General features: G+C 42.7%; 1 protein-coding gene across 2 annotated transcripts in view; it reads left to right on the top strand.

Moving 5' to 3' along the window:
- Positions 1-12,168, top strand: part of jmjd1ca (jumonji domain containing 1Ca) — a 90,221-nt gene that overhangs the window by 68,506 nt on the left and 9,547 nt on the right. For both annotated transcript variants that reach the window (XM_016274374.1, XM_016274373.1), the window contains exons 5-11: positions 2,697-2,821; positions 2,928-3,056; positions 3,240-3,278; positions 3,368-3,482; positions 3,677-5,439; positions 8,685-8,839; positions 9,203-11,709. In XM_016274374.1, coding sequence (XP_016129860.1) covers positions 2,697-2,821; positions 2,928-3,056; positions 3,240-3,278; positions 3,368-3,482; positions 3,677-5,439; positions 8,685-8,839; positions 9,203-11,709 — 4,833 coding nt within the window. The remainder of the gene's footprint in view (positions 1-2,696; positions 2,822-2,927; positions 3,057-3,239; positions 3,279-3,367; positions 3,483-3,676; positions 5,440-8,684; positions 8,840-9,202; positions 11,710-12,168) is intronic.

The following is a 12,168-nucleotide window of genomic DNA, read 5'->3' as shown; positions in this document are numbered from 1 at the left end:
AACTTCGCACAGCTATTGAAGAGGAGTGGACCAACATTCCACAGGCCACAATCAACAACCTGATCAACTCTATGCGAAGGAGATGTGTTGCACTGCGTGAGGCAAATGGTGGTCACACCAGATACTGACTGGCTTTCGGACCCCCCCCCCAGACCCCCCAATACAGTAAAACCGCTCATTTTAGAGTGGCCTTTTATTGTGGCCAGCAATAATCATGCTTGCAACTGTGCAATAATCATGCTGTCTAATCAGCATCTTGATATGCCACACTTGTGAGGTGGATGGATTATCTCGGCAAAGGAGAAGTGCTCACTAACACAGATTTAGACAGATTTGTGAACAATATTTGAGAGAAATAGGCCTTTTGTGTACATAGAAAAAGTCTTAGATCTTTGAGTTCAGCTCATGACAAATGGGGGCAAAAACAAAAGTGTTGCGTTTATAATTTTGTTCAGTGTATGTAGCTCACATTAAGCTATCGTATGGCTTCAGAAGTAACACAGAATAATTCGCACAATCAAAAAAAAATCTTGGATTTGGATCGGCCCTCTCTGACCGATACCCGATCCGATAAAAATAGCATTACGTATCCCTAGTAATTTTAAAGCACAAATGGCACCAAATCAGACATTAGCACCTCTTTTTACTTTGACACATTTCTGAGGTTAAATACAGATTTAAAGTCATAACAAGAGGTAGTTTAATAGCTATGACACTGTTTTTAAAATCAAATCTTTGCATAGCTATGAGAGGAAACACTGGCATCTATCAATGCATTGGAAAAAACAGTTAATCTTAAAATAAATAAAGCCTATACATTAGGGCTGCACGATATATCGTTTCAGCATCGAGATATCGCGATGTGTGCATCCACGATAGTCACATCGCAGGATGTGCGTTGTTTAGTATACTGACCGTTATATTTATACTGATCGTTTTCTTTGCTCACACACAGACACCATGTCACTGGACGCGAAATCTGTCGTGTCGTGCCGCCCCGCGCCGCAATAAAGTCTGTCTAGGGTGCGACAAAGCGACCATCATTTGAACTGTGTGTCAGTACGTCATAAATAGAACACGGCATCAGTTTACTGTCGGGGATTTGTCGCACCGCGCCGCTCGCGTCCAGTGTAGAGCCACGCAGATGCACGTGAACTCTGAATTCCGTTCACTTCCGCGTCTATAAATGACACGTATGCGCGAAATTGTCAGAATGCATGTCTCTGCAAGTATCCTTGTAAACACAGTTGCTTATGGCTTAGGTGAAGGTAAACAATTGACAAAGAAAATGGATGTGTGAGAAAATTTTGTAGCTTTAACACATATTTATTAGATTTAATTTATACAGTGAAGACTTTGTAGTGTTATTTTACATTTGATTATTCAATTTCTGTACCTGAATACTGTTAGACTTACCTGAAAAATTTAAAGCACTGTTCATTTCATTTGTATCTTTGTCCTATTATATTTATCTATGCTTGTAATTTGTTTATTTTCTATGCTGATTTACTCACCTACAAAATCACCCCAATCATTGATTTTTTTTTTTTTTCCAAATAGACCTATTCAAGTCATCTGGTGAATTTTTTTATTTATTTTTTTATTTTTTTTTCATATCGCAATATATTGCAGAAAAAACTAAATATCGCAATGTGAGTTTTTTTCCAACATCGTGCAGCCCTACTATACATAAACCCAAATAGGAAATAAAACAGTGATCAAATAAGCATGTGTCCTATTCTGTCCTAAACTCCTGAAACATTGGTGTCTCATGTTTTAGAGCAGTCAATGCAATTTGGGACGGATTACTGTAACGGATTACAGTTATATTTATTTTGTAATTAAATTACGTAGCACCATTACATGTAACTAGTTATTCCCCAACACTGTGAACAAAAAAGTATGTTCCATGATAAAAGTTGTATTTAAATACATAGCAAATGAATATGAAATGGTTTAGGTTTTATTAAAGTATATACTCATTTTGTGGTGAGTGCAAGACAGCGCTTGCTTATTGGCTGGAAGATGTATGATTGATTTTGTAATGGCTTGTTATGTCGTATTTATAGGCAAATTTCTTGTCACTAGAATCATACTGCATCGTGTCTGGTTTAGATGCAATGTGAATGTGATGCAAATAGTTGCAAATAGAATGTGGCTGTTCATGGTTAAGTTGACATTCATGTAGAATCAAAATCACATTCATCACATTTTTAATTGTGGCTTATTCAATTAAAGTTTACGTCTGAAGCATTTTTAGAAGATGGCAAATAGCCACAAGATGCCATGCATTACAGGGTTATTTCCAATTCTGAGAATGAATTTTTAGGATGAAAACAATGCAAATAGTTAACAAGTCACAACAGAAATGTGAAAAAAGACAACCAAGTTTGATTAATAATTAATTTTATTGATAATAATTGGAACTAATTCTTCTGCCAAGTTACATAATTTGTTTACCTTAATGGTGCAATAATGTGAAGCACAATGCTGCCACATCATACTATATATTGTTCATTTTATGGGTCAAACTAGGCTCAAATAAGGATTTGATTAATTTAAGAACTAACGTGTCATGAGTGTGTTTATAATTTGATTTCAATTGTGATTTGAGGATTAGAGTGCGATTGTTTTGTTAGATTAGTGTTGTGAGTGGTAGTTCTTTAATATGTGTGAAATTTGCTTTTGTGCGACAGGTGCTTGTTCTCTAAAGGGCCTGAGAGTAAAAGTGTTCAGACTGGAGTCCAAAGCCCAGTGGCTGTCTGGAGTCATCACACATCACGACCAGAACAACAGAACTGTAGCTGTCATGACTGACCAGGTGAGACCACATAAACACACATATAAACACACATATATCAGGCTGTGCATAGTAAGATTATGTAAAAATGTGTTTTATATGAAGGTTATTTTTTTTTCTTCAAAAGGTTCGGGAGATGAATGTAGATCCGTCACTGGTTCAGATGATGTTGCTAGACGATATCACCCACTCCTCGCTGATGGGAGACAACTCAAAACGCAAAGCACATATCACCAAGATCAATAGGATTTTTCTTGTGAGTGAAGACATTCATTTTTGTATATGTGTGCACATACTAATTGCAGGACGAAATTGTCCTCAAAAATATGGTAAATATGACTAATTATATAGCAGTAGCAGTCTATGGTATGTCCTCATTTAGATGTCAAGTAAATGTTTGTGTTTGTGTCTTCATTACCTCTTTTAAATCTGCTTCCAGGGCACAGGAAGCATATCAAACAACACAACAAATGACCAGGTAGAGACTTTAAAACACTTCCAAATGCATCACAGCAGTATACTTTTACATCCTCTAGTTAAAAAACACACTCTGTCTCTTTGCTGAAGGTGTGCAGCTCCAGGCCAGTGCAGCAGCAGTCTGAGATGAGCACACAGAACTGCAGCATGGAAGAGGATGAAAAAGAAGGCATGAGAGTTGAAAAGAGGAGTGATGAGGCAAGAGGTGAGCTGTAGCCATGGATAATGATTATAATGATATTAGGAGCTCTATCGGTGTTAAATTACATTTAGCTGGATTCAGATTTATGGCAGCTTGATACAGAGTGTTGATTTTTACAAAGTGTTAATGAGAATCTTTCATGTACAGTAGCTGTGTAGCTTTTTCTAAATCAGTATTATTGATCTGTTATTTTTTAGATTCTTCCAAATCTAAAAACAGCAATGGTGAGAGAAAAAGGAGGAAAGAAGATGAGGAACAAGATGACAAGCAGAGAAATAGATGTGGGTTAAAGAGGTTGAAAGCAGGCAGTGTGTCCGACCTGTCAGAGAACAGCGATTCCGAAAATTCCAGCTGCAGAGTGCAGGATTCATCCTCGGATTCAGGATCAAAGAGACAGCTGAAACAGCGTTACACTTCAAAGAGGCCATTGGACTGTGAGGTTCACCCCTCCCATAGAGGCGGGGAACCTTCGCCTAACCAATTAGGAGAGAGCAAGACTCAGAAAACGGGAAAAACTTCTCCATCTGTTTCCCCTAGTGCATCCTTTAACGGAGCATTCAGGAACACAGATGCACCGGAGTCTGGTGCTCTTGTTACTGGTGGGAAATCAGAAGAGAAAGGCGATGGAGGGATGACAGAAATAGAGGACAGGAGCGAGGGGGCGTCTCGAGAGGACTCGGAGGCCGTGTCTGCACTTTTGGCGTCCCAAGAGAGTGAGCAGCTGGTCTCCATGGAAGCCACATGTGTGCTGCTACACGCATCACCTCTGGAGTGTGAAGGAGCAGAGGCTGAGCACGAGATGTCGACGAATGATTCAGAGGTCAAAGGGTCAGAGTTCACCCACGCAGAGCCTAGGGGGTCAGAGTTAAACCAATCAGAGGTCAGGAGGTCAGAATTTCCCCATTCTGAAGCCAGCAGTGACAATGCAGTGCCAGTAAAAGAGGAGCCTAGAGGACCACCGCCTTGTTCTCCAGTCATACCTTGCAACAAAGAGGAGGATGTGGATTCTAAACAGAGTTGTTCTCCAGCAACTGTGAATGCAGAATATGGACCTGTAACTTCCTTGGAAGCTACCCACAAGCCTAGTGTGCCCACCAGTCCTTGCTCCTCTCCTGAGATCATATTTAAGCCTCAGACTGTACGGGAGACGTCCAGGCAGAAGCAGAGTGCATCTCTAGAGATTGGCCTGTTGAAGGATGCTGCTCCTTTGGCTAAATCTATGGACAGAACTCTTAGCGGCCTTAAAATGGCACCCAATCCCAAAGTGACCTGCTCCACAACTCCAGTCCTAATTCAGACCCCTTCTCCAACCCCAAACCGATCCAGAACCCCAACACATTCTCCTTCCCGTACGCTTAATCGCACTCCCACTCCTGACAAGTCCAACAAAAGTCCCCTCATTGTGGGCAGGAAGGAGCCCTTCACTATCTACAGAGACCCTGCACTAATCAGGACAGAGCTTGAGGCCCACTCCACCTACATTCAGCCCCCTCACACGCCCCCAAACCCCAAACACCACCTGAAGACACCTTCTCCCTCCTCCAGCTCTCCCAGCCTTACCCCAGCTTCCTCCCATAGCAAGCTACTGAGTCCCTCCCCTCACCCTGCACACCTCTCACCCATTCCCCTCCACTCCCAGCCTCCCCTCTGCTCCCTGAGCACACCCCACTCAACCATCCCTCATCCGCACCTCCTCCCGTCCCTCCTGCCTCCTGCACTCTTGTCTGGACATCCTCGTATCGGAGCCCTGGGACTTCCCCATCATCCTTTGGCCCTTCCAGGTAACCTGTCTCTCCTGGGCCAGACCTCTGGTGCAGCTCCTCTGGCACCTCTTGGTCTCTATCCCCTCCTGTGGCCTCCTTTCCCCAACGGAGCCCATAGCTACCCTGGATTGGGCCTGCAAGCATCCAAATGGACACACCCAGATGGTGCTGGCATCTCTGACAGCAGCGTGAGGAGTGTAAGTGTCCTCACACAATTCTAGCATGCACATCCCAGATTCTGGAGTCAGTTAAGATATTAAGCCCATTAAGAGCTGTGGCAGTTTGTTGCTCTGACATATAAAGAGCTTGTGAGGAACTGGGTTTGAGGGCTCCTATGACTCCTGTGGGTGACACGGTGGCTCAGTAGGTAGCCAGAAGGCCTTTCGGTGTGGTGTTTGCATGTTTTCTCAGAGTTCCCCCCACGATCCACAGACATGAAGGATAGGTGAATTGGACACTGAATTATCTGTAGATGTGAGTTGGATGTCTCTGTGTGTTTGCCCTGTGATGGTCTGCCCATCAATCCTGGGTGTTTCTCTGCCTTCATTGGCATCCCAGCAACCCTACATGGATATAGGCGGATCATAGACAGTCATAGCAATTTTTTTTAAAAATTAACACTATAGTGGATTTTTAAAAGGAATGTTTACCCAAAAATGAAAATTTTGTCATTAATTACCCACATGTCTTTCCAAACCTGTAAGACCTTTTTTCATCTTCGGGAAACAAATTAAGATATTTTTGATGAAATGTGAGAGCTTTCTGACCCTGCATAGACAGAAACGCAACTGACACATTCAAGGCCATGAAAGGTAGAAAGGACATCATTAAAATATTTAATGTGACATTAGTTGTTCAGCTGTAATTTTATAAAGCTACAAGAATACTTTTTGTGCGCAAAGGAAACAGAAATAACAATTTTATTCAACAGTTGTTCTCTTCCGCAACAGTAACACGATGCATGCTTGTGGTGCTGCTGATGGAGGAGCCAGTGTTCTGACGTAGAATACATATGCGCTGTGGCTTGTTTTCAAGCAGAGGAATGCACACCCATGTGTCGTGGTACTGTCGTGATGGCGGTGGACACTGATGCGGAAAAGAAAAATTGTTGAATAAAGTTGTTGTTTTTTTGTTTTCTTTGCACACAAAAAATATTCTCGTAGCTTCATAAAATTACGTTTGAACCACTGATGTCACATGGGTTATTTTAAAGGGGTCATATGATGCGATTTCAAATTTTCCTTTCTCTTTGGAGTGTTACAAGCTCTTGGTGCACAAAGAAGATCTGTAAAGTTGCAAAGACTAAAGTCTCAAATCCAAAGAGATATTCTTTTATAAAAGTTAAGACTTGTCCACGCCCTCCTAAAATAACATAGGAGGGCGTAACACCGCCCAAATGTTCACGCAAAGAATGAAGACGTAACTTTTATTCTTGCTGTAGTATTGTTGCCGCCGGCACCATGTTGTGGCGATGCTGTGTTTCATTGTGAAAGCTAAACTACTTTGTTTGGCCTTCCAAAAGAGGACGATATCCGCTTCGTCATGCCTAGAGCTGATCCGTGCTGGTCGCTGAGGAAATACATCAACTTCGCGCTGTGGATCGCCGGATCGGCTTTCACCGTGGACGAAGCGGAGTCCAGCCCGGGGTCGTCACATGTGGTTGACTCAAGCCCGCCGGCCTCCGCTCACTCAAGCCGGTGTGTGTTTCGTTGTGAAAGCGAAACTACTTTGATTGGCCTTCCAAACGAGGACACAACTAAAAATCAGTGGTTAAGTTGTATTTACAACACTGCTCCAGAACAGTTCAACCCAAATATTCAGATGTTTGCAGCACATTTTATGGAGGACTGTTTCCTGAACCTGCAGAGTAGCCTACGATGCGTCTGTGCTCAAAGGCTGTTTCTATGAAGTGGGGCAGTTCCAACTTTGCAAGGACAGTCTGGCGCTTCTGACTCACAGCCTGTAAGTATGTTTTTTATATTTAAAGAATTTGCCACTGATGATTCAAACGCGAGTTTTGAGCAGTGTAGAGTAGCGCTTGTTGTTTGTCATTTCTCCGATCACAAATGCAGACATGGTTTTATGTTTACGTCGCGCAATACACAATGCAACGTGTAAAAACACAGTATAAGTCATTATAATCAGTAATTATGTGCCCACTGGATGCAACAAATGCCTCATTTGTAATGGGTTTTATTAGTTTTGTCTAGTTAATTAATTCGTTTTGATGTTCCGGGACACACGGAAACACAGTATTCCGTCACACGCTTGAGGTATTCAGCCAATCACAACACACTGCATAGCTGGCCAATCAGTGTATACCTTGCTTTTCAGAACGATGAGCTTTGTAAAAATCGGCGTGTTTCAGAAAGGCGGGGCATAGAGAAGAAACATAATTTAATGATGTCCTTACTATCTTTCTGGGCCTTGAATGTGGCAGTTGCGTTGCTGTCTATGCAGGGTCTGAAAGCTCTCGGGTTTCATTAAAAAGTCATCTTAATTTGTGTTTTGAAGATGAACAAATGTCTTACAGGTTTGGGACGATATGAGGGTAATTAATGACAGAATTTTCATTTTTGTGTGAACTATCCTTTCAAGTCTTTTCAAGTCAAAATAGGTTGTAAGCACTCCAACAGGTTGTATTGGTAGCACATGCTTTGTGTTATTCATGGCGTTGTTATGTATACAGATTATGATAATTGTGTAGTTGTTATGGTACTTATGAGATCATAGCTAAACCTCATATTGTCAGGGAGAAGTCTAGACGAAGCAGAGCATATCCCCTGAGGTGTGCATACTGGAAGAGAGCTCCCTTTCTGCTAATTCTGCTGGAGATATAGTGGGTATTATGCTGGCTCCTCTGGATTTTATAAGGATGTCATGCAAGTCAGTGACGATTGTGTAATATTGTCTGGTTTAGTTTTTAAGCCAAGACAAAGCATCAAGAGGCAGGTTATGGTATTATGGACGTATATTGCAGTGGGTTGTTTGAATTGTGACAGGCTGAATAGAGATGGACAGGAGACTAGGGAACAAGAAAATAAAAAAGAAAGCTACCGCAAGCAATGAAAAGAATGATGAACTAAAAGAAAGTCATCCAGGCAGCAGACTCTCCCCCCCTTTATTTTATTCATATGCTATCATGAGGACATCCTTGAGTTGTCTGTTAACCACTATTCATCTTTATGTGTACTATGGAAATAGGCCTAAACAAGATTGTGTTTCTCAATGTGTGTGAGAGTGTACACACAAAGAATTCTCTTGTATTGGAAGGGATTGACTTATGTCCTTACACACTGTTTAATTTTATTTCTAATTTTATTTCATATTATCTCTCTAAGCTTTGATGTCCTTTGATAGATAGAGATTAATCTCTATATCAAACCAAAACAGGTCCTATAAATTTGTATGAAACACTGTATGTTTGTCTGTGTGGTAACAGAACACCCCAAGCCCATGGATTTCTCAGCCCACCACTGTTACTAATGCAGACAGTCAAGGGTTGCAACCCCCACTACCCATCCGACCCTCCAGTGCGGACCCTCAGAGAGTGTCTAGAAACACTCAACATTGCACACCCTCCTCCAAAACCACAGAGTAAGTTTTCGGCTAACTCCTACACACTTTTGCCACTTTATATAATTGTTGTGCCTTAAATAACACAACATTGTTGCTTTGTAAAGGACTGACAGATGTTGCTGTGTGTTATTTTCTATAACTGCTTATTGACAACTACACTTTCATATCACTTCACCATATTCTTTACAAACTAGTAATGGTAGTCTAAAACGAGACCTGACCGTTAAATTATTAAAACTCACATTACCAACCTGGGGTGTGCATTAACTGTGTGCATTCATTTTGAATTAATTTCCTATGGTCCACTGTTAATTATATCTTACTTATCAGACATACTGACAAGCTCTCTTCCACATTCATTCCTGCTGTTTTTGTTTCTAGAGAGCTGGATAGAAGAGCTGTCACTGAGAGCACACTCATCTACACTCACCTCAAGTCTGAACAGGAGCGTCCCCGCACAGCAGCACGCAAAAATGGGCAGACTTACTGCCCAGTCGCCCTTGAGTCGTCCCCAAGTCGAACCAAACAGCCACTTGTTTTTGATCTCACAGGAGAGAGACCTAACCGCTACCAGGAAGAAAACTGCCGTGTTCTTCAGGAGAGCAGTGAGGTGGCACCGTTCACTGCTAAACTGTGCTCAGATAGGGAACCACGATACCCTAGAAACCCCACATCTGCCAAGGAGAGGGAGAGAGAGATGGACAGAGACCGAGACTTAGAAAGAGAGAGAGATGTGCATGCATTCAGACACATTCTACCACCCCGGCCGCAGTCGGCCCATCCCACCCCAACCCTCACTCCGAGCAGCTACTATGCCTCTCTGTCTAACAGCGTGGAGAACAAGCCTCCACAGCGCAGAGTGCCAGCCAGCAAAGAACTCTACGATAGGCTCAGTGCCAGCAACACAGTTGCCCCCGTCTTAACTTCCTCCAGCTCGCAGGTCTCAATGAGAGCCAGACCTCCGCCTCTTGTTAAACACCACCATGAGAAAGAAGAAGGTCTGCTGGGAAAGATCTCAGAGCAGCTGGCTCATAAAGCATCTTCCATGGAAGCAGTAGAGGTAGCGGCTGTGGAGAGAAGGGGGCCAGGCTCTTCTCTCATCTCTGTCTCCTCTTCTCCACGCAACGTGCCTTTACTCCACCGTGCGCCTATTTTTCACCCTCCGGCACCAACCATAGTGGTTTCAAAAGACTCTGGACATGGCAGATTGTCCCCGCCTACTCTCACACCCATCCAGCCAATGAGCTTGCCAGGAAAAGCTCAGAAGCAACAGAGGCCACCCACCTTGTTGCCTGAACTCAAACATGTCGCCTTAGATGGGAAAAGACTTGTACCAGAGAAAGAAACAATGCCATTACAAGCCTACGATACCCAATGGGGTGGAGTCATGTATGGCAGAGAGAAATTGGGTGGTGGACACACAACAAATGGAGGTGTAGTCAAACCACAGTCAGCCACTGCGTCAGTCATTGTACGTCCAACAAACCACACACATACAACAATAAGTTACACAGTGTCTGACAGCTCAGTTTCCCAGATGCAGTGTGGCCACATAAGACCATTGGAAAGTTGGTCCAACCCACACTCAAAAGAGAGCAGTGTTCAGCATAAGAGAGGTGTCCTGTGGACCCCCCTGGATACTGTTCACCCCATCAACCTGACAGCTCAAAAGGGAGATCTTAATGCACCAATAAACATGACAACTAAACCTATTAACACAGCTCAACCCTTAACAAATATGAATGTTGCACGCTGTAGGATAGACCTAATCGCAGAACACTGCAAGAGGAGAGAGATTGGGGCTGTTCCACCGAAGATGGAGTCCTCTCTCACTGCTTTTTGCACTTCTAGAGACTTCCCTCATCTGAAGAAACACAGAGCTGGACTAGCTATTGCTGAATCTAGACATAACACACATACAATTCAGCCTCAACACACTACACATCCTTCAAACGCTATGAAACATTCCTCTCACCTCTCAAATAGCAGGTGTGGGTCTTGCACTACTCTCACTACACACCCTGTGTGTTCTGCACATGCTTCAGGAAGAGAAAAAGAGCCTGTATTCAACACTAGTTCTGAATGTCTCCGACTGGTATCTGGGACTTCCAGCCCTGTGCCGACAACCAAACAAGGTTTACTAACCAATGAGCAGGCACCTGCTTCGGCCATAACCAACCAATCTCAATCTGGTCAGAACAACTACCATAAACTGAAAAAAGCCTGGCTGACCCGCCATTCTGAGCAAGACCGAGGCAGCACAGTCTCCCAATCAGTAGACGGCACTAAGACAGCTGTAACTTTGACCAGCACAAGCAACTCTGTGCCAATCAAACAGAAAGTTAACGGACTGGTGGATAATGGGTTCAGTCAGGAGGATAAAGATCCCTCCCTAGACAGCAGAAAGTCCAAAATATTGAACAAGAAGACTCAAGAGAACAGGAATTCTGGTAGTAATGCTCTAAGTTTCAATTCAGAGGACAAAACATCTGTCATAGCTGATGAGAAACCAGTGACAGTGGGCAAAAAGTCTTCCTTAGAAGAGGTTAAACCTGTCTTGGACAGAAACGGCAAGCTGGAGGGTAAGGACAAGAAATCTTTTGAAAAACGATCAACCCCGGTTCGTATGAAGCCTGAGAGGGAGAAACGAGGCGAGAAACGGCCATTAGAGTCCAGCGGTGACAGCGAGAGTGGAGGAGACTCCGGCAATGAAAGTGAGGGTGGTGGATCAGGAAGGAGGTTTAAACGACAGCCCAAGTCCTCTTTTAAAATCATACAGAATGACCACCAGAAGAAGAAGGTAGAGGAGGAAGAAGAGGAAGAGGCCAAACCCAATGAAACTCTGCAAAGTGCAAAGGATAAGCCTCAACAGAGACTCGCTAACAGCAGTGAGTTTTTCCACCTGTTTAAATGCTGATGTGGTTTTAGACCCAAAGATAATGTTAATAATTAGAACATCGAAACATTGTCATTGGTATTAACGAGAGAATTCCACAGAGAATGAGTGTCAATTATATTTTGTGTCAAATATAGTCAGTATGTTTATATTGTTTTATACTGGCTTTTTCACTTTCTTCTTTTCCATTTTTTAGTGCTTCTTTTTTTCTATCAAATGTTTTAGTGTCGAGTCATCTCAAACCTGATTGGTCTTTATAGAAGATTATTCTCCAATGCCTAGGAAATATGATTAGGAAAATAATGTACCTTTGCAGTATTCAGTGTTTTGTCCGATAGCAGCTATGTTTAAGCAAGATTGACTGGCTGAATAATTATGCATACTGTGTGTTTCTGCCAAAATGTAATTGAGTATCAGTTTCACCATGGCATTCAGAATGAAAGAATGAAAG

Source organism: Sinocyclocheilus grahami, unplaced genomic scaffold (assembly GCF_001515645.1).
Source record: "Sinocyclocheilus grahami isolate Dianchi unplaced genomic scaffold, SAMN03320097.WGS_v1.1 scaffold86.1, whole genome shotgun sequence".
Lineage (NCBI taxonomy): Eukaryota > Metazoa > Chordata > Actinopteri > Cypriniformes > Cyprinidae > Sinocyclocheilus > Sinocyclocheilus grahami.
This window is presented reverse-complemented; position numbering and strand designations above follow the sequence as displayed.